Raw genomic sequence first — 20,572 nt, 5'->3', positions numbered from 1 at the left:
CTAAGGAAAAAGTTGTTTCAAATCACCTCCCGAACCACCCCTTTCAAGGTGTTACAACATTTTTGGGACACCCTGTATTCCAATAAGTTCAAGTGCAATAATAAGTATCGAGCCCTTAGTTAGTAGTGCCATCGGTGGGAAAACGTCCAAGTTTGTAGTAAAAATAGTTCTCATTGTTGCTGCTACTAGGTGGTGCCACTAACTAAAGGGTCGATAAAAAAAAATAGTAAACAAAAGTAAAATGTAATGTATTGAAATAATATATTGTATATAGTGTTATAAACAGTTATAAAGCAAAGAATCGTATTAATTATGGATTTATGAAAAATAAAGGTAATTGATTAAAATGTCGTCGATGGTGCCACTGCATTACCATACTATATACATATAGCGAGTGAAAGATTTGTCACGAGGCGCGACGTCATGACATTACTGAAGTTCTGAATGTATGTAAACAACATATATATTATTACATGGGAAGGTTAATTACGACGTGATAATCAGTGATAATTGTTAGTATTATTGTGCAATAAATAAAAAAAAAATACATGTCGAATTGAGTAACCTCCTCCTTTTCGAAGTCAGTTAAAAATTACGTAAAATGTATTATCGGAAAATAATTGGAAATACATTTAAGTATCTACAAATACTTACAAAATCTAATTATATTCCAAATATTAGTGTATTGAAATTAAAGAAAAATACATTCGTAATGGTTGGGCCACAAATGTCTAAAATAAAACGGCATTATGGCAAAACGTTTCAAGAGCAAAAGGATATATCACGAACAATACTTTTTGTCCTTTCGGGTAGTTTTTTGTTTAATTTATTCGATTCTGAAGAAACAAAAGATGATGTTGCAGAACTAGAAATGACAATTAAACGATCGATTTTATTAATTCAGGTTAAGTATAACATACATAATTTTATAATTTAATTTTCACTAGAATTATTGACAATGTAAACGCAACAAGAACGATTTAATTATAACAAATGTTTTATTTTAATATAATTTCAGCGGTACTTTTTTTCCCTTTTTAGAGGGGAGAATTTCCAAAAGCAGAACAAATGTTACATGTCGCTTTGCGACAAGCTCAAACTTTACAACATTATGATGGTATAACTTATGTATATGATGTAATGGCAAATCTTGCATATAGTATGAATGATTTTAAGAAAGCAGAAAAATTGTTTGTATCAGTTTTACAAAGATTAATATCTAAAGGAGCTTCACAAGATGATCTAGCTGTCATTCATATTAGTCTTAAAATTGCTACCATGTATAACAAAATGGAAGACACAGAGTAAGCAGTTCTCCAAAAAATATTAATATTTCATGTTATGTTTTCTTCATAGTTTATAATGTATACTATTTCATTAACATAGAAAAGCAGAGAATGGTTACAAGTTCTGTTTAAAAAATTTACAAAATCATATGGTTACTGACAGCGAGAATAGAGATGTTCTACAGTTGCTAGGTTTAACTCTAGAATCTTATGCAGCTATGCTCTTGTTACAATCACATTATACAGATGCTATGAATTATTTAACTCAAGCTTATGATATATCCGTAAAAATAAATGGTGAAGAACATGAGCAAACTGTTGTTCTTTTGAATGATTTAGGAACTGTTAATTGTATGGTAAAAGAGTATGATCAAGCAATTAAATATTTATCTGAAGCCACAGAAATAGGTAATAACAACACAAAAATAAATAATTTTATTCTTTATTGCAGAGTATTAAAAGTGAATTACAATATTTATAGGGAAAAAATTACCTGAAATGAGTGATATAGGTACTATTCAGGTCAACTTGGGAAATGCATTTATTATGAAAGGATTATATGAACAAGCAAAAAAAAATTGTATTGAAGGAAAGCGTTTAGGAAAAGCCAATAATCATAAAGAGTCTGTAATAGAAGCTGAAGAATGCCTAGAAAAGATAAAGAAACTAACATCTTTAGTATAAATATAAATGTAAACAAATCTTATGAAGTAATTTATTCCAAATGACGTATTATAGCTTAAAATGTATATTGTGAAAAAATGATAAACATTACATGTGATCATCTTTATTTTTATCCTTAAGTCGATAGAATTTTACTGTATTATATGATATCAGCTAGTATAATCCTAATAAAATTGATAACAATTGAAAGAAATTAAAAGCATAATTCTTCTTATAGTACAAAATAAACTGTGTACTTTATCTATATAAAAACATACAATTTTCTTCTTAATTTACAGTAAGTAACTTTCATGTAGAAAACATATTATAAATTTTTAAAACAAATGTTATATAGAACATTATAAGTGTTTTAATAGAAAGTAACTTTTACCAATGAAAATTGATATTTATATACAATATCAACGTTCAGATTAGGCGAATGTACAATTAACTTTTAAAAGACTAGTTAATTATTTTTTACACTATTTTTTATGAAATAAATTATTTTTATACTTTTAGCGGCATGTTTTTTTAGAGCCTTATATGATAGTAATATGAATTCTGGTTATTTTTTTTATAATTTCAAGTAGATGTGAATAATTACCAACAAATGCATTGTAATAAGTATATGAGATAACACTGTTTTCACTGGTATTCACCTTGCACGATGTATTAAAATTACTACTAATATCAACAATTACAAAACAATTAAAATCTTGTAAAAATCCAAGTTCTAATTTTAATTTTTTGTAATAATAGCAATTAAGATAAATTCTTATTAAATCATCACAATGTATTGACAACAAAAGACATAGTATGATTCTATTCATATTCTGCTATAAGCACCATCATATATACACCAACGAGAAGCGCAATGATTTCATTCAAAGACTGTACAAATTTAGTATCGGTTAAAAGCTCTGGTATTACAGAAACTGTTGCTATATAGATAAATCCTCCAGCCGTGAATGGAAGAATCCACATAGTTGCAAGATCACCTGTAAGTTCAAATTAAAGTTCAGGTTAAATATTACATAAACATGTTAAACATATCTTTGATTGTAATACTATAATTTATTCTCACCCATGCCCTCTGCTAGTAATGATACACAGGTTCCTAGTAGAGCACCTATTGCAGTAGTCAGTTGAAGCATCATGGCCTACAATAAAAATCATGTTACAAAGTGGTTATAGTAAAAGAAAAGTAAGATACAAGAAAGACGAGTAATACAATAAATTATTGCTTTTAATACCACTTTGTAATAAAATAGCAAAGTCCCCTATTTCATGAGGTACTTCGTGTAACAAAATTGTGAAAGTAGTAATATAACCGATATTATTGCCAGCTAAATAACTAGCTCCAATAGCAAGACCATCTGTAAAATTATGTAAAAAGTCTGCAACTAGATTTAAATAGCCTGCAATATTAATCTCATTCTGAGGATCCACAGATTTATCTGAATTTTTTTCTAATTTTTTGTCCTTTTTATCTTCCTTAGACACATTTTCTGTGACACTGTGTACATGTGAGTGATTATGATCAGTTTTTATGATCCTCACTGCTTTCTCGACAACTAGAAACATGATTATGCCTAAGAGTACACATAAACCAACAGACATATTGTGCGTATGATTATGTTCTTCGTCGCCATGGCTATGGGAATGTTCTGGCGTATGCACTTCCTTGGAAGGTTCATGTGAATGAGGAACTAGAGCATGAGGAATTAAATGCAAAAATGCATCTCCCAATAAGCCACCAGATGCAAAACTTAACAGTATCTTTAGTAGCGGCTCGCATTCCTTTGTGTTGTCTAAAGGAACGAAAAATAAAATAAGAAATGGTGCTGCTGATATAAGTACAGTTGATGTAATAGCTTTAAAAAACACTTCATTATGCGTTTTGTCGGATGGAATTGATTTCTCCTGATGACTGTGATCATTATACTCATGTGTATGCTGATGCTGATTTTGTAGATATGCTTCGTTAATTTCCTTGGAATATTTCAAACTTGGAGATTCATCATGTTCATGATGTTCATGTGCTTGACAAAGTGTCGGTAAGTTCAAAAGCATAAGCAATAAAAACATGCCAAGTAAAATTTTCGAAATCCATTTGTTGGTATGATTCCGTTCGTTATCATCTGCCGTTACGATCATTTCTACAACTTTGCAAATACTGAATAAAATATAACTGGTTCACGTATTGTTGCCGATATAGTGTTAACATCCGTGCATGAAAATTTAAGAATTTTTATGCAACTGTTATGGTAGTAAATGAGATAAAAAAAATACAGCCACGTTAAACAATTTGTTATCAAAGTTAGGTTATGTCAGTCTGGTTCAATCTTTAAAAATGATATACAATTAATGTTGGCTATCTTGGTTTACAGACATTGGCTATCCTGAAAGTTTATAATTTGAAATTTTGAAAACAATAGTGATTTTGATACCAAATCTTAATTAAAAATTGTGCACAATGATTAGTTTCTTATAAACTTATCATTAGTATAGATATAGTAAGAAGTTAAACGTTGTACTATTTTATAAAAGTTCGTTTCATTCGTACAAATAGTTCGTACAAGAAAATTCGTTATTCGTTGTATAAAATGAGACAATTGTGATTGGCTGAAGTACGCACTACGCGTACACACTCGTACGTATCGGTTGGTATCTGTCAAAGGCGGGCTTCGATGAGGTTAGTTAAGGAAAACAAAATTTTCACTGCGTAAATGTCTTCCACTTAAGAAATCTACGTGTTTCACTAATATGTCACACAATATCCTAAAATCTATGGGGCATGGATTTTGCGATGCCATCTTTTCCAGTTCACCTATTAATTTTGATAAGGAAAATACAAATTCTCTTAACAAAACGTAAGTTTACTTAAGTTTACGTAAGTAATAAATATTTATTCATATCTTACGAGTTATTAATTTTCTGTTTTCATTTTTCAGAGAAAAGATATGTTCTGGGGTATTTAACACACCTCAAAAAGGGACTGAAAATTCAAATGGAAACAAATGTTTAAAACGCGATAAACGTAAAATACTGCTTGATACTGAAGCAGTTAAAAATTCGAAGTTGACAAGTACACCTTCTAATGCAAATCTTGTTTGCTCCAAGTCTACAAATGCACTTCAGGGGAAACCAATTTTGTTTCCTGAAAATGCAGTACCTAATGAAAAATATAAAACTTCTAAAGTAGTGTCTACTACTTCATTAAATGATAAGACAGCTACTCTACATTTTTGCACACCTAAGCAATATAAATTACGTACTGTTGTAAATAATACAAAAATGAATGTTTTACCTTTAAGTAGAACACCCGTAAAACATTATTTTATCGACAATGCTTTGTCTGAATCTACTCCTGATTGTTTTAATACAGTACAAGTAGAAACACCATGTGCTAAAACACATGAAATTTGTGTAGAAGATCAAACAGTGTGCGATGGTGAAAGTAGTAATTTAATTGTGGGAATACGTGTTAGACCTTTAAATGCAAAGTAAGTTTTAATTAAATTAAATTAAATTAAATTTTTTGAATGCTGTATTCTAATCATTATTTTATTTCCATTACATTAGAGAATTAAATGACTCAAAGATTACATCAGTTGTACAAGTAAATGGTCAGAATGTTATTGTTAACTGTGATACTATTCAACATACTTTCATGTATGATCATTGCTTTATGTCACATGTGGATGCAACTAAATCTGACCATGCCAATCAAGAAACTGTATTTAAAAGCATGGTTTTACCATTAGTACAGAATGCATTTGAAGGCTACAATGTTTGTTTGTTTGCTTATGGACAAACAGGTTCTGGTAAAAGTTACAGTATGATGGGTCAAGAATCACTACAGATGAATTTAACACAGTTTGACGAAGCAACCGGTATTATTCCAAGATTTTGTCAAGAACTATTTACCAGAATACACGGAAATGTAAACACTAAAACAACAGTAGAAATTAGTTACTTTGAAATTTATAATGAGAAAATACATGATCTATTAACGAATGTTAACAATGGGGTAAAGAGAGCTCCTCTAAAAGTGAGAGAACATCCTGTTTTTGGTCCTTACATTGTTGATTTAAGTCAACATTGTGTACAGAATTATAAAGACTTACAGGTATGCCCATAACTATATGTAAGAAGATATTTCTTTAGTTGCAGGAATAACTGTATAATTATTGATATATAATGCTGTAAACACATTTATTTTAGACTTGGCTGAAAGTAGGTAATTCACAACGAGTTACTGCAGCAACTGGAATGAATGAAAAGAGTTCAAGATCTCATAGCATATTTAGTATAATATTAACACAAGCACAACAAAGTATTCAGGTAAATGAAGAACCAACAGATGCTAGTCGTCGTAGTAAAATTAATTTAGTAGATTTGGCGGGTAGCGAGAGACTAAGTCAAACTTGTGCCAGTGGAGATAGACTAAAGGTTTGTTTCACTCCATTTCAATATTTAATTATATTGAAATAATAATTGTTTCAGTACATACGTTTAATTATGTTTAACAGGAGGGTGTATCCATTAATAAATCATTGCTCACATTAGGAAAAGTAATTGCGTCTCTTGCTGAAAATATGAATAATCGGAAACGAGGTTTTGTTCCATATCGTGAGTCGGTGCTTACATGGCTGTTGAAGGTAAGTAACTTTAAAACAAATATATTCTCCATCCTTTAGCTATACTAATGTTAGAATAATACAAAAATACTATTTATTCAAATAATTTTGTTTATTGCTGTTTCATTGATAAAGCAGTTTTTGTAGCAATTTCAAAATATTGTGAAATCAATACTATTTTAACGTACAAACACTTATTTAAGATTAGTTATTGATCACTACTTGCATAAATTATACTTGTATCTTTTAATATAGTGTAACTTAATAACTATGTTAAGTACTATTTATTTTAGATAGTTCATTTAATATAGTTTTGTATGCAAATTCAGTCTTAGAGATTACTCAATTCTCCATTGAATACAATTCACTTAATTCTAATTTTTCATAATGGTTGAAGAATTTACAGTAACACAAGATAAAGTCGCTATATTTTGAATTCTTTCAAATTATTTTAAATTTTCTGAAGTTTTACTTTTATTTGCATGCACGTAATATCCGAGACAAAATTTTATCCTAAACGAGTTCTTAATACAGCATGAACCATACTCTGCTACTGTTTTGTCAGTGTTCATCTATGTATGTAAGTTTGTATCTGCATACATATCTATATACTAATAGAATATAATAGTAAGAATTTGTGCATTCTTCCTTCAAAATTATTTTTGAAAAATTTCAGTGTACAAAAATAAATTATTCTCATATCTTTATAATTACAGTAACTATAAATTTTAATCGGATCTCTCGTTAAATATTTATAGGCACTGTAACTTTAAATATGTTTTATAGATTTAGTGTCCAATTTAATGGTGTTATTGATTCGAGTCCTTGATTTTTTTTTTTATTCATTCGAAACTTTTAAAGTTTTATTTTCGGCTTTCGACGGCCGTTCGTCGATTTTCACTTTCTGGTCCCTATTGTTCGCGGTATCTTGTTCCTCTTCTTCTTCGTGAATTTCTTCACAGGAACTTCGCCGCGATTTGCCTTTTATGTAAGCTGCTAAACTTCTTCGTTTGCTTTCTCGGCACAAGTGACAGTTGTCTTTAGACAGCAGCTTTTGTTCGTGATGTTGTTGCAACACACGTTGGCAATGACTCTGCGTTGATCTTCCTAAAAAACAATCAATTTTTCTATTGCAAATTATTGCTCCGTAAGAAAATGTATCGGATGGTGTCTTGCCAGTCGCTAATTTATGTTGTTAAAAAACAGTTACATTTGTTAAAACTGTTAGCTCAACAATCTGTAGAATGTTGTACGAGTTCGGTATTTTTATATAAATATTATTAAATATCAAATATTTCTATGAACTCTAAAATTTCGTTTAGAAATGTAATAGCTAATTATTTAGGCTAATATATTTTTAAAACAGCAACTTATATCGACAGGTCTTATATATATATATATATATAAAAATGTTAAGTAGATCTTTTTCAAAGGTAACGTGCTTTGCTGCACGTAGACGTTTTAGCGATCCCCCCACTTGTGCTTTCAAGTCCTCGCTCTCCCAAGTTACAATCGTTTTTTACTGAATGGAGCAACGTGATCTGCTGCATGTACTCCTTTGCTCACTTTGTCTCACGTGAGCATATCCCCTGTGCAGCTTTTTAAAATCTGAGGTACATCTTGTTATCAGATTACAACGCGATAAGAAGAAGCGATCATCGTGCAAGATCGAAAGTGTCAAAGATAAAGATGAAAGCTTTACGAAGTCGCTATTAACGAGATCAATGAAATACATTTGCTAGATAAGAATAATCGAGAACTACATCTCTTATTTTCTGTTTTCTTTCTTTTTTTGTTTTAAACCTTGTGCAAGGCGCTCGATTGAATTTGATTATTTCATAACGATATTCGTTTCAGTCGCATCAGAAGATCTGTGCGAGACTCAGGTCGACAATCGCGACGCATCATTTATAAACTGACTAACTAGAAATAGACGCACGCACGGTCAGCAGAAATACACGAATCATCGAATCGTAGCTCGAGCTTTAAGACGAGACTTATACAGATCCAGGAATACCGATTCTCGTTAACCGTTAATCTCTTTTAAATGCGCAGCATGTAGATAATTTGTTGTTTCGCGAAGAGATGATTTCATTTCCTGCATCGTATTCATTATCGTGGGATATTTTACACCTTACTCATATTTGTTGCGTGTACCGGTTACGAAGAGTATTTTTAGATCCGTATATACTTCCGTCCGTTCATATGTAAATATAATGACGCGTACATAGTATCACAGTAAAATGTAAACAACGACACGAGATATACACAATAATAGCCCGTCTATTGTGAATGATAATCTCGATCGTTTGCATATTGTATTACACTCCTGACAATCGCAATCGTAAACATGTTTTTAACGTCCAGAATCGAACATGGTTTGATGCTGTGTTTATGTAATCATTGATATTCTCTGAAACATAACTTTCACAATATTATTTTCATGTACGCGATTTTACACGCAGGCATGATAACATAGATAGTTGCATTTTATTAATGAAAGTAATGTTATTTTTCAATAGAAAATAATTTCGTAGATAACGTTATTATAATTTATCGCTAAAACGCTAAAAATCAGGCAATGAATAACGTATTAACCTTTTGTAAATTGTGAAAGTTTATCTTGTCGCGAAACAGGCTAACCTGTTTATTTTAATAATGTTTGAAAAAAGTTGACGATAATGTGGTCCAACGTTTTCTCGTGCACAGTACGATTACGGTTGTAATTTATGAACACGTTGATATCTTTGAACCGTGATAATGATTATTTCGAAATGCAATGTATGATAAATAATGCAGAGAACTGCCTTCGAGCAACCAGTTCCCCAGCGATAACGCAAAGGGAGGGGTCAACTGCGTCGCGTAGAAATACCTGAGAGTCGTTTGCCGCGTACGATTCACGAGTACATCAATTGAAAATATGGAAATTATTTGCATTTATGACGTACAATAATATAAAAGACATACATAAAATGTACACAATGCTTATAGAATATATTCTATAATTAATATATGTAATATTATCGTTATTTCATTTTGCATAAGTGCGCATACATTTGTTTACGTTTAACATGTGTTTATTATATTATTTTACATAAAAAAAATGCATAAAATCCGCGTCTAGTCGTTTACCTTATAGATAAACGTGTTGTAATCAATCTTGCACGATGACGATCTTGTAGTACAGTCAGCGCAAACAAATTGTAGCATTCCTTCACATGTTTTTAACGATAACGAAAAACAAATGGCAGAAGTGTTTGTAAGCATTGACAGTTTTTATTAACAGTCCTCAGCGCGTTTACGAGATAACGGCTACAGGTATTAATTTCTTTGATGTACTGGAACCTTGCGAAAAATTAACACGTGTTTCCACACCCAGTTCTTTTTATCGATAGCATAGATATCCTTAGTTGGTACATTTACACGGAAAAAATAATACGATACATCGTTTAATTCCAATTACTGCTTAAGGCCCCCCTAGACCCAAAAAAAAAAAATCGATATTGCGATTCCAATCACGCGAGACTTCAATTGTCTGTTACAACGAATCGAGAACTTCGCAGCTTTTCTTTATCGTACCGGAACAAGCAACAGGTATTTGTTTACTATTGTCTCGGAACGTACCATTATGGAAGTAGTCTTTGTTCCAGGGCTGTTCATAGTCTCTGTACTGTTGATTTCTGAAGAAACCGTAGGTGAGGACCTCGGGGACGTAGACTAGATCCATCTTCGCTCGATATTCGTTTCTATCTAATTTTAGCTGCTTCTTATCGTGGAAGTCTAATCACATCTTCCCACGTGGACCGTCGTTGATCACGTTGTACCTTCGTTTCGAAGCAGGTCTCGTCCTAGACCACACTGAATATTTTTTTTCCGTACTTCTTCTACTGTTTGCAAATGTGATCGTAGCGAACGGGAGATTACTTAGTCGTTCTAGAATCGTAGCGAAAACCTTTTCAGTCGGCAACGTAGAAGGTCGTTTCGTAGGTAACTTTCTTCTCTCCCTGATCGAGGACAACTCACTGGTAAACGAACAGTGCCCACCTCGAATGTTATGAAATTCTATGGAGAAAAGCGATAGCCAAATGTCAAGATCACGTCGTGCTCGAATTGCTACGATGTTTTGCTTTGAACTAAAGAAGTACGAACGCTGAGAGCGCATAATGTTTATCCACCGATGTTTCCCTCTCCATCGGTGCTCTCGACTCTCCGCTCCTCTCAGCCGTTACACCGCACGCCCTTCGACTGCGCATTGTCCCCTCCATTTCCTCCGATCACCTTCATGAATTGCTTGTGGATTTCACGTATCCCAAACTGCGTCTTTCACGTTTACCGTCACGTCTTCCCTTTTTTTTTCGACCTACAAGACACGGACGTTTATTGTAATATACAATCTTGAATTGGAATCTGAAACGAACCGATTTAGAGTAATTCGCCAGTTGCTAAACCAAGGATAGAGCATCTTCTTTCCTTTGCTCCATCTCCTATCAAATGCTATGGTTGTCCCAAAAATATTGTAACACATTGAAAGGGGTGGTTCGGGAGGTGATTTGAAACAACTTTTTCCTTAGCGAAAATGTTGTCCAAGGCTTCGTTGAGGAGATATTAAAGGAGAACACTGACCAATCAGAACGCGCCGGTATACCGGTATACCGCGCTCATACGCTATCGCGGCCGCTCCAACAGTATCCGCGTGCTCTGATTGGTCAGTGTTTTCCGTTAATATCTCCTCAACGAAGCCTCGGACAACATTTTCGCTAAGGAAAAAGTTGTTTCAAATCACCTCCCGAATCACCCATTTCAAGGAACTACAACATTTTTGGGACGCCCTGTATTATGGAAAAAAAATATTTATATTATATATTTATTTATTTATAATTTATATTATACAAATTGAGGGAAAATTAGGTTAAAATGCATAGAAAAGTAATGTCTTGGATTTATTAGTTTCACTGCACTCTTTGCAATGACCTCAATATAAATTTCTGTCATCGTTCAAAGGGAACTTGACTCTTGAATCGAGTGGCTTTTATGTCAATCGTTACAATTTGTCACTTTTAACGTTTTCTTACTTAATTACTTCTTATCGCGTCACAGTGCTCGTAGCTATCTTGAAAAAATTACAAAGGACAATATAGATTACACGTATAGATTTCAAGGCCATTCTTAGTAACTATCGTTAGTGCGACATGAAATCCTCGCAAAATGTGCGACATTAATTGTTGACATAATTTGTTTGCTTGACAATTCCACGTCTATGTCGCAAATGGATATCTCGAAGATCTTCGTAAATCAAAAATGTCCTCGTCCGATAGCCGTGACTTAACGGTGTGCATATCTTTGTAATAATAAGTACAGTTTCAGTGATAATTGTTTATCAAGCTCTGTACGCGTCATTAAGTCGAGCAAGGTTATATTTGATGGTCAATTTTTTTTGTTCACGCACACTATCTCGTCGGTTCGTAACAACCTTCGACATTACATGTAAAAAATTCTCGAAACGTCCGATACAATAGCCACGAATGTACATGCCTTACTTAATGTTGGAAAGTGTTACATAATCGATTAGGGTAAATGTATCCTCGTGTTTCACTCCGTGTAGAGCAATCGTCATAAAAATTGTTTCTTCCAATTCTAATAAAAAGGAAGTATGAATAAGTACGGTCTTATTACTGATAACATCACAAAGGATTATAAACTCTAACATGAGATAAGCGTGAACGATGCCGTACAAAGAATTTTTTACATCGAAACGATCATTCATAATATGATTCAAATGATCATCCATCTTTTCGATCAAATACATAAATGAGCATTTCTTCTCAATCGTAAACCACCATCAGCTGCAGTCTGAGTGCCAATTCGATAGCATATCTGATAAACAGAGTATTTCTCGAGGAGATTGTTCAAAACATTCAATTGGTATTCAAGTACTTGAAATTTCTGATTTATTACATCGTAAGTTTTGTCAGGCGTGAATCGATAGGATCGCATTCTTCTTTAATATCCGAACTCTGATTTCTCTCGGTGATTGTTCGCAATTAAAAACTTGGTGCAATAAATTAATGTTTACATTGTAGTGTGAGAATTCAATGATTCTCTTTGGCGGTTGACGGGGTTCCCTCAATTAATAATACCGCGTGCGAAACGCGCTTAAGCAAACATCGAAACGATAACAGATAGTAGCAAATATAAAGATGGAAGGCATTTTTTTTTCCATTGCTGAATGTAAGCTTAACAATACAGTTGAAACACCTTTGTGTGCATAGTCGTGTAAGGAATTTTATGTCCATCTGCGTTCTTATCGTTTCGTTAGTAACGTCAGGATAACGTTTGAAAAGAAACGTCAAGGTGTGATCGTTTAGTACTTAGCCGAGACAGATTAAAGTCCAATCATTCTTTCAAAAGCTCGTTTCTGAAATGTTTACGATAACAATTATTCATGGATATAGGTGAAACAAGATTAAATTAAACAAAGTGCTTTAGACCATAATATAGAGAATTATTTTTCTGTCATCATTAGCATTCTCTCAATTGATAAAGGAGACGAATGATCGATTATGGAGCAATCGTAATCGTTAGTTTAATTACACTTTTTCCCAATTCTCGCTAAAAAATATCCTGTCATGCACTAGAGCGTAATTGGAATTATTTGTATTCGCGAGTCAACGAAACGGAAACATTATCAAGTATATCGACGACCTTGATACAGTTTTAACATTTGAAAGTACTTTTTTTCACTCGAGCGCATTAGTTAAAAATTCGTATCTTATCATTGTTTGATTTTCTTATTTTTATGGAACACGGATCTATTTTATAATGTAAAATTCCATTTAAATCGAACAGGAAAGCCTTGGAGGAAATTCCAGAACAGCGATGCTTGGAACCGTATCACCGGCTAACATACACGTGGAGGAAACGCTTTCGACCCTTCGATACGCTTGTCAAGTCCGAGCAATCGTTAATCGTATTCGAATCAACGAAGATCCACATGAAAAGTTAATTCGGTACATACATATACGCTTAAGCGCCATTCATTATTTTTTATTGAAGAAAGTATGCAACAGTTTAATTTGCAATTGTACACACGCTTTTATTATCACTTTGGTACGATGTACAAATTTTTCTGGAAAAATTTTGTACAAGTGTTTCTCAATGGTTGCACTATAAAACTCTGTAAAAAAGAAATCATTTTTTTTTTGCCCGAAAAAAAGCAGTTATACATAGATATAATATATCCTCTAATATAGACCTAAAATCGTTAAAATTATTTAAATTTCTATAACGTGTTTTTACTATACGGGTAAACGATTTTTTGAATATTCACAACTAAATGAAAACGCTTGAAACGGCAAAACAAAGGAGTATCCCTGCATGCTGCCGAGATACGTATATTTCATTACACTGACAAGTCTAACCTAAGGGTTTTATTAACCTTTGCGATTATGATTTTTTTTAACAGCGAGTTGAAAGCAGAAGTATCGCGGTTACGCGGTGTTCGCGAAGGGTACGAAAAACAAATCGGCGGTTTTCCTCGTCGTCTTCTGGATTCCATAGAACCGATCACTGAAAATAATGATGAAATGAAACAAAAACAACGAGAAATCGATAAACTGAAGAATCAACTGAAGAAAACCGAGGAACAACTTGCAACCACCCAGATGTAAGTGAATTCGAACAAGATACTTTTATGTATTTACATATTCTTTGTAGGTTTCACCTTTTCATTGGCAATGTAAAAGTACGTTGCATTTCATATTATTGTATCAATAAAATTTTTATCGTTTTTTAAATATCCTACTTGTATCACGTAATGAATACTTTGCAATTTGCAGTCGGCTTTGTATAGGCATCGATAAAGGAAATACCGCTCAAAATAATTAGATATTCACGAACCCAGATAATTTCGCTCGTTTGAGTATTAACACTTTACCGTCTACAGGTAGCTTATTAATCGCCTTTTTGCCATGGCAAGCGATACTTTTTTTTTATCGATTATACGATTCAAATGTTATGCAAATAAAAACTACAATTATTAAATTTAATTATACGACCAAACGCTACAAAAGTCGGTGAATATTGTAAAGTGTTAAATATTCAACGGAGTCGTATTTTTACAGGATATTCAACTGGATATTATCACGTCAAAGTTCTTAGTCAACAATAAAATCGATCGAGCACGCGATCTTCTAATTATTTAAAGCGCCCTATCTTTTACCTTGAAAATAGTTGTTTTGGATCAAAGTTAGGTTCAATTAGCAGTTGCACGTAATTACAGGACTTGGCTAAAAAAATTACGGGAAACCGAGGAGAGGAAAAATTCCGAGTTAAAGTACTTGCGTCGCTGCGGGATCGCCATTGAGATTGATATTCACGAGATTGACAATCAACCTTGTCTTATAAATCTCGCGGCCGATCCTATATTGTCTGGTACACTTTTGTATCTGATACCTCCGGGATTGGTCCGCATCGGCAAAAATTCTAGGACGGAAAGTTCTTCCGAATCTTTGGATATCATGTTGGATGGACCACTGGTTAGGCCTCTACACTGGTTAGTCATGGGTTGTTTGCAGTCTGGTGGTTTAAAGCGAATGGAGGGATTGAACTTGTTTGCCTTATCCACTTGTGCTCGTTTTTGCATCTTCATCTTCCAGTGCTTCCTGCACACCTTCTATCATTCGTCTTTTTGTGATTTGCCATACAGGAATAGTGCTACTGTATCCTTCATTTAATTCCTCTGTTATGTATCCTTTGCCAATGCATGTTCTTTCTCGCCTTACATGATTTAATTAATAATTTTAATATAATCTATCACTGCATTTAATATACGATGGTCTTGAAGAAGTTGCACGATGGTTTCTGCTGTAATATAACATGTACACGTTTTTTTCCAATGAGATCTTGTGTGGTGGAATATTTCTGAACTCGATCGTAAAAATTCATGTTTTAGGTCTCGAATTAAAAATCTTTAGAATAATACGGACGTGGTTGATGTTCTTTTCTTTCATATATTCTATACTGTAACATTATGTTACTTTAATTATTTGGTTATGGTTTCTTTAATCATGTTTTGTGTATTTAACAGTACCATTGAGAATAGTAGCGGAAAACTTGTATTGTCACCGGAAATGGATGGGGATACGTATGTCAATGGACAGGTATAATATGCTGTTACACTTCATCTCATGTCTCATAACTTGTTAATTCTGATTATATATTGTTTTTTCAAAATATCTATTCTATTGCAGATTGTAACTGGTAAAGTTATTCTCAAGCATGGCGATCGTCTCGTGATCGGTGGAAATCACTACTTCAAAGTTTCGAATCCGCGCAACGAACACAGCAATGTACAAATTTCTGCACAAGCTGTGGATTACGAATTTGCTCACCAAGAAATTCTTAAAGTACAAGAGGAAAAGTAGGGATTTTTTACAAATGATTTTCTTTAAGTCAAGTATAGCTGATAACAAATCTTCAACACTATTTTATGCTTTCTTTAATACAGACTAAGAGCCGAGTTAGAAGAAAGTAAACAGAAGGCGATAAAAGAATTGGAAAACGCAAAACGAGAAGTTGAAGTACAATTGGGATCTCAAAAGTTGACATACGAACGTAAGATTGAAGTTCTTGGTTCTACAGTTGAAGAGCAAAAGTTTGCGTTAGAACAAATCAATCAAAAAAGAAAAGAATTGGAACTAGAAAAAGAATTACTTGCAAACGAAGTTAAAATTAACAATAGGTTAAAACAGATACATTCGGAACAAAAAAAAGTTACTGTCTCGCCGTATAAATCGAACTTTTTACAAGAATTGGAAAGTATTTTAACTGAAGAAACAGCTGATGCGGAATTCGCTCTTAAGATGAAAGCCAGTACAGATGCGATAAATGATGGTGGTATTACTTTACATGAAATGCAATTATTGGTGAGAGAAGCTACTGAGCGTTGCCGAGAAGTTGGTATCAATTATGTACGTATTCATTAGATGAATAACGTTTTAGAATACACTTTCTTTCTATTAAATATATATAATTAATTTTTATACCATAGGAATTTGATCAGCAGCAAGTAATTGTGAATAAAAGTTTGAGGCCAGTGATTCGTATACGTAACAAAGATTCCATGAAAGAAACGCTTTTGCAGCCAATGCGGTTTTTAAGTTGGGTTCATCGTTTACGAGATTATGATATAGAAGATTCCATAAAAGAACTGTGTACAGCGTCTGACACAACTTGGGAAGCTTACGAAAATACGGAAACTTTTGAGGATTCCTTAAATAGTAGTCGAATTTCAATAAATATGACACCAGTAAAAAAGTACTTAAACGAGAGTTTGCAACAGCTGTCTCTAGACGCGTCTATACTCGGAAGTACATTCGTCGATCGAACATTCGACAATTCTAAAAAACAAGAAACTATAAGCAGCTGCCTTGAACAAATGGAGTTCACTGCACGAAATTTACGCAAATTATGTGATAAAAGTGGCGGAAATGCAGTTACGGAATGTCTTAATGACGTGCAAAATAGTATCGATAGACTGCGCGAAACTTTAGAAATACAAGGCTTATGCAAATGCACAAATGAATGTGCAAATTATGAACAAAATTGTGATAGTATTATACTTGAAAAATCTAGTAGCATTGATTTAACTTTTCCAGAAGATAATAGTACAAAACCTGTTTCTTCACCTGTAAAGTCTACTTTACGTAATAATATTATAAGTCTTGACAAAATCACTCAGAAGAGCGTGAGATTTACTGATAAAAAGAAGTGACTTAGATTAATCAGAATTTTACAGAGGAGTACGTTTAAGAAATACAAAAAAATTTCAGGAAAAGTTATTTTATGCAAATACGGAATGTAAATTTGTTTTTAGTGCTCTGAAAATCACATAACTTAAGACGTTAAATGATGCTAAGGATATACATTTAACATTGTTAAGACTTAATTGTTTCACTTTATTTCTTGTCACTTGTAATTTAGGTCTTTTAAGTCCTCTATTTATATTGCAATAATGTCTTACCAGTAAAGTAGATTTACTTCTTGACAGGGTATTTGTGATTAAAAACTGACAGACACCTCGTTAATGTGATTAACTACTTTATTCTAATATAGTTTCATGTACACTTTGTATATTCAATAACAGGTAATAAAAGCTAAAATGAAAATTTACAACTAATCAAAATAATCCTCAATGTCGATGTCAGGATTCAGTAAATCTTCTCCATAAATACTTAAGTCCAACTGATTAAGTATTAAATTTTCACACATCTCTTCCAAGTCGGTATCTCCGATTAGTACTGCTCCTTGCATTTTACCATTTTCTAGTACAAGTTTTATATATTCGTGTCCTTTAGTCATTCGTAGTAAAATTTCATACTTATCATTCAACTTTTGTCCATTATATAGACCAAGTAAAACTACTTTGTAACCGAAGAATTTAGTTACATGACTAAACAATTCAAAGCAGAAATCTTGCAAAAATTCCTCATTTTTTAATTTAGAAGTCATCGATTTTGCTGCATAAATTCCCATTTGATGAGCTTGTGTCCATAATCTCATCTGAAACCACTGTTTTGCTAATTCCCATCCGGCGCTACATACATCTCCTACAGCATATATATCTTGTTCTGAAGTTTCTAGTTTCCAATCTACTAATAGTCCCCCATCTTTTCCTTTCTTAAGATCTTCTAAACCCATTATGTTGGAATTTGGTATTACACCTGTTGCTGATACAATAAAATCGCAACCAATAATATTCCCATTTGTCAATTCTGCATATATAGACCATTGCTCTGTGGGATCAAATTGTTTTTGTTCAGATGGACTAAGAATTTTCACAATTTCACATTCATATTCCACTTGTACTTTTGTCGATTTAAAGGAAGTACTTGTTATATCAAAATTATTGTGCCAGTCTGGACCTAAAGCTGGTCCACCTTTTACAACTGCTGTGTTAGATACTGTATATCTCATTCTTTTAGTTGGAGCATTTTTATTGTCATTTGTAGATTGATCAGATTTGTATACTCTATCCATGAAAAATTCTGCAGCACCAGGATCAACAAATGTTGCAGAAATATGTTTGTCTTTAATTACCCATATCATTTCAATGCCATTTACTTCATGTACAATTTCAGTAGCAATACCTCCATTTCCAACTACTATAATTCTTTTCGAATTTTGAATTTTTTTAGAAAACTGAACAACCGATTCAGTATCTCGAATTCCTAAGATAAATTCATTATGTTCTGCTATCAGTTTTGGTCTAGCACCGTTACAAAGGCATAGCATTTTATAATTTATAACTTTTCCACTTTTTGTCAATACTTGTTTATTTGGAACATTTATTTTAATTACAAAATCATGAATAATTTTTAATGAATCATTTGTCTTTGACAAGGTTGTTATGTCCTTCTCTTCCACACTGAACTGCATTAATGTTTTACCAAGTGGGACTATATTTGTAACTGCTTTTATCAAAGGACTTGCTGTAATTAAAATGGTATCTACTTGTGGGGCAAGAAAACCAATACTTTCAGCACAGGATACTCCAGAAATACCACCTCCTACAACTACAAATGTGCAATTTGTTTCTTTCTCATCCATTCTTACCTTGTTTAAATAATGCAAGTCTTTAAACAAGATTCAGTTTAAGAACTCTTCCACTCTGAATAATCATAGTATCTAAGTGGAACATCAAATGTAAGCAAACCGTATTCCTTTGCTTTTAATATTGCAATAAGCAAGTTATTGTGAGCTCTCTGACAAAGGCCAGTTTGTCTATGAATACAACAGAGAATAAATAACAAGTAAAAAAATATTTTAAATTTGTTCAGCATTTAGAAAAATTAAACTTACGTATAGCTTAAGATTTCTCCAGAATGCTCTGAAATAAATTGTTTTAATAAATCAACGTTACGGTAATCAAGCACTAGATACTCGTCCCTACATATTGGACATGGACTACCAGTATCAATCACTTCAGCTCTCTATAAAATTTATAAAACTAGTAAAGTAATTGTCAATAGTCAATAATCATTTTGTTTTAAAAACCACTTACGATACAAGTTTTTCGTGTTTTTGGTGGTGGGGTATGCCCTTTGTAATTTCGTATATATATTTTCCAGACAGGATCTTCTCCATAAGTTAATTTATAAGCTGAAATAAAATTTTATATGTAAGTTTAATACAAATCGATAAAGTTCATTTTACTTACTCACCATTACTTGCCATGTATCTTATACTAGTCTCCACAGGAATAACTTTACTTCTATCCTTTGAAATCGGTACTCTCTCAATATTTGTTTTTTTTTTTTTTTCTGTCCCTTGTACATCGAATTTTGTAAACGAAGTATGTAAAAATTTCACAGGTATAACCTAAAAACAATTTGTACCTAAAAGGTTATGAGTTTCGATATAAACATTTTGTTGATTCTTACTTTTGGAGTTAGGTTAGTTCGTAAAATTAATCTAGCTAATTGAAATCCGTTTAATATTAATGACATTATTTCTTTTATAATATAATTCTTTTTTGTAAAAGTATATTAAGAGTTAAATCAAGTTAAATAGCACTCGTACGATGTAGTCGAGAACCGCGAGTACACACATATGAACATACATTACATTACACTGAAATGAAATATATTTTATTTGTTGCTTTAATATTTAAATTAATCTTCATGATATTACAACACTTCTACTTTCATATTTTTATGTTTCCTTCTTTTTAATATGCGTAATAATACTTAGTTTCATAATATTTAAAAACGTTCACTTTGACATCATTGAGTACTAATCAGGAAGGTTATTTTCATGTAATGATCGAAATTCTTTTAGAAATATACTAAATATTTTTTATTTTTACAAATGATTTAAATTACATGTAATACATAACGTTTTATCATAAAATCTTTTTTCATGAAAGTTACTAATTTGACTAAGAAATACATATGTGTCGTGTCGGAAGTTACTAAAAATTCG

The 20,572-nt window shown here is 32.4% G+C and overlaps 6 protein-coding genes across 9 annotated transcripts; 2 read left to right on the top strand and 4 right to left on the bottom strand.

Annotated features, from left to right (window-relative positions):
* Window positions 1-45: 45 nt before the first annotated feature.
* Window positions 46-1,975, top strand: LOC128876157 (tetratricopeptide repeat protein 19 homolog, mitochondrial). Of its 3 annotated transcripts, none has more exons than XM_054122290.1 (4): window positions 46-904; window positions 1,042-1,304; window positions 1,387-1,650; window positions 1,738-1,879. In XM_054122290.1, exons 1-4 carry the CDS (start codon window positions 602-604, stop codon window positions 1,781-1,783), a joined length of 876 nt encoding a protein of 291 aa, XP_053978265.1. In that variant the 5' UTR covers window positions 46-601; the 3' UTR covers window positions 1,784-1,879. The 3 variants fall into 3 exon arrangements, with proteins under 3 accessions (XP_053978265.1, XP_053978263.1, XP_053978266.1); XM_054122288.1 differs by having other exon boundaries at window positions 49-904; window positions 1,387-1,694; window positions 1,768-1,975; XM_054122291.1 differs by having other exon boundaries at window positions 762-904; window positions 1,019-1,304; window positions 1,387-1,694; window positions 1,768-1,975.
* A 12-nt stretch (window positions 1,976-1,987) lies between these two features.
* On the bottom strand, window positions 1,988-4,280 carry LOC128876164 (protein catecholamines up-like). The gene is made up of 3 exons (XM_054122300.1): window positions 3,188-4,280; window positions 3,034-3,111; window positions 1,988-2,947 (listed from the first exon to the last, which is right to left on the bottom strand). The coding sequence occupies exons 1-3, from the start codon at window positions 4,104-4,106 to the stop codon at window positions 2,772-2,774; spliced, it is 1,173 nt and encodes a 390-aa protein (XP_053978275.1). The 5' UTR covers window positions 4,107-4,280; the 3' UTR covers window positions 1,988-2,771.
* Window positions 4,281-4,576: 296 nt separating this feature from the next.
* Window positions 4,577-17,532, top strand: LOC128876153 (kinesin-like protein KIF14). 2 transcript variants are annotated; one of them, XM_054122282.1, is made up of 12 exons: window positions 4,577-4,822; window positions 4,904-5,455; window positions 5,535-6,081; window positions 6,177-6,404; window positions 6,485-6,613; window positions 13,439-13,599; window positions 14,055-14,255; window positions 14,871-15,143; window positions 15,678-15,750; window positions 15,841-16,010; window positions 16,098-16,560; window positions 16,641-17,532. In XM_054122282.1, the coding sequence occupies exons 1-12, from the start codon at window positions 4,716-4,718 to the stop codon at window positions 17,361-17,363; spliced, it is 3,627 nt and encodes a 1,208-aa protein (XP_053978257.1). In that variant the 5' UTR covers window positions 4,577-4,715; the 3' UTR covers window positions 17,364-17,532. The 2 variants fall into 2 exon arrangements, with proteins under 2 accessions (XP_053978257.1, XP_053978258.1); XM_054122283.1 differs by lacking the exon at window positions 14,871-15,143.
* Window positions 6,686-10,748, bottom strand: LOC128876163 (uncharacterized). The gene is made up of 2 exons (XM_054122299.1): window positions 10,217-10,748; window positions 6,686-7,699 (listed from the first exon to the last, which is right to left on the bottom strand). Exons 1-2 carry the CDS (start codon window positions 10,317-10,319, stop codon window positions 7,431-7,433), a joined length of 372 nt encoding a protein of 123 aa, XP_053978274.1. The 5' UTR covers window positions 10,320-10,748; the 3' UTR covers window positions 6,686-7,430.
* A 140-nt stretch (window positions 17,533-17,672) lies between the features above and the next one.
* On the bottom strand, window positions 17,673-19,198 carry LOC128876155 (pyridine nucleotide-disulfide oxidoreductase domain-containing protein 1). Its single transcript, XM_054122286.1, has one exon. The coding sequence runs from the start codon at window positions 19,196-19,198 to the stop codon at window positions 17,765-17,767; it is 1,434 nt and encodes a 477-aa protein (XP_053978261.1). The 3' UTR covers window positions 17,673-17,764.
* On the bottom strand, window positions 18,946-20,451 carry LOC128876160 (28S ribosomal protein S18b, mitochondrial). The gene is made up of 6 exons (XM_054122297.1): window positions 20,032-20,451; window positions 19,813-19,969; window positions 19,653-19,750; window positions 19,451-19,581; window positions 19,205-19,372; window positions 18,946-19,080 (listed from the first exon to the last, which is right to left on the bottom strand). Exons 1-5 carry the CDS (start codon window positions 20,095-20,097, stop codon window positions 19,243-19,245), a joined length of 582 nt encoding a protein of 193 aa, XP_053978272.1. The 5' UTR covers window positions 20,098-20,451; the 3' UTR covers window positions 18,946-19,080; window positions 19,205-19,242.
* Between the last annotated feature and the right edge of the window lie 121 nt (window positions 20,452-20,572).

Source organism: Hylaeus volcanicus, chromosome 5 (assembly GCF_026283585.1).
Source record: "Hylaeus volcanicus isolate JK05 chromosome 5, UHH_iyHylVolc1.0_haploid, whole genome shotgun sequence".
Taxonomy (NCBI): Eukaryota; Metazoa; Arthropoda; class Insecta; order Hymenoptera; family Colletidae; genus Hylaeus; species Hylaeus volcanicus.
Note: the sequence above shows the minus strand (reverse complement) of the source record. Positions and strands in the feature narration are given on the sequence as shown.

What these genes read in the sequence shown, in the direction of transcription:
- LOC128876157 (XM_054122288.1), top strand. Translation starts at nt 602, where the DNA reads ATGTATTATCGGAAAATAATTGGAAATACATTTAAGTATCTACAAATA. An exon ending in GATCGATTTTATTAATTCAG is followed by an intron (nt 905 to 1,041) that starts GTTAAGTATAAC and finishes TTCCCTTTTTAG; the next exon opens with AGGGGAGAATTTCCAAAAGC. An exon ending in AACAAAATGGAAGACACAGA is followed by an intron (nt 1,305 to 1,386) that starts GTAAGCAGTTCT and finishes TCATTAACATAG; the next exon opens with AAAAGCAGAGAATGGTTACA.
- LOC128876155 (XM_054122286.1), bottom strand. Translation starts at nt 19,198, where the DNA reads ATGGATGAGAAAGAAACAAATTGCACATTTGTAGTTGTAGGAGGTGGT.
- LOC128876164 (XM_054122300.1), bottom strand. Translation starts at nt 4,106, where the DNA reads ATGATCGTAACGGCAGATGATAACGAACGGAATCATACCAACAAATGG. An exon ending in AAGTGGTATTAAAAGCAATA is followed by an intron (nt 3,112 to 3,187) that starts ATTTATTGTATT and finishes GATTTTTATTGT; the next exon opens with AGGCCATGATGCTTCAACTG. An exon ending in ATTACTAGCAGAGGGCATGG is followed by an intron (nt 2,948 to 3,033) that starts GTGAGAATAAAT and finishes TTGAACTTACAG; the next exon opens with GTGATCTTGCAACTATGTGG.
- LOC128876153 (XM_054122282.1), top strand. Translation starts at nt 4,716, where the DNA reads ATGTCACACAATATCCTAAAATCTATGGGGCATGGATTTTGCGATGCC. An exon ending in ACAAATTCTCTTAACAAAAC is followed by an intron (nt 4,823 to 4,903) that starts GTAAGTTTACTT and finishes TTCATTTTTCAG; the next exon opens with AGAAAAGATATGTTCTGGGG. An exon ending in AGAATTATAAAGACTTACAG is followed by an intron (nt 6,082 to 6,176) that starts GTATGCCCATAA and finishes CATTTATTTTAG; the next exon opens with ACTTGGCTGAAAGTAGGTAA.
- LOC128876160 (XM_054122297.1), bottom strand. Translation starts at nt 20,097, where the DNA reads ATGTCATTAATATTAAACGGATTTCAATTAGCTAGATTAATTTTACGA. An exon ending in GAACTAACCTAACTCCAAAA is followed by an intron (nt 19,970 to 20,031) that starts GTAAGAATCAAC and finishes AATTGTTTTTAG; the next exon opens with GTTATACCTGTGAAATTTTT. An exon ending in AAGATACATGGCAAGTAATG is followed by an intron (nt 19,751 to 19,812) that starts GTGAGTAAGTAA and finishes ATTTTATTTCAG; the next exon opens with CTTATAAATTAACTTATGGA.
- LOC128876163 (XM_054122299.1), bottom strand. Translation starts at nt 10,319, where the DNA reads ATGGATCTAGTCTACGTCCCCGAGGTCCTCACCTACGGTTTCTTCAGA. An exon ending in CAAAGACTACTTCCATAATG is followed by an intron (nt 7,700 to 10,216) that starts GTACGTTCCGAG and finishes ATTGTTTTTTAG; the next exon opens with GAAGATCAACGCAGAGTCAT.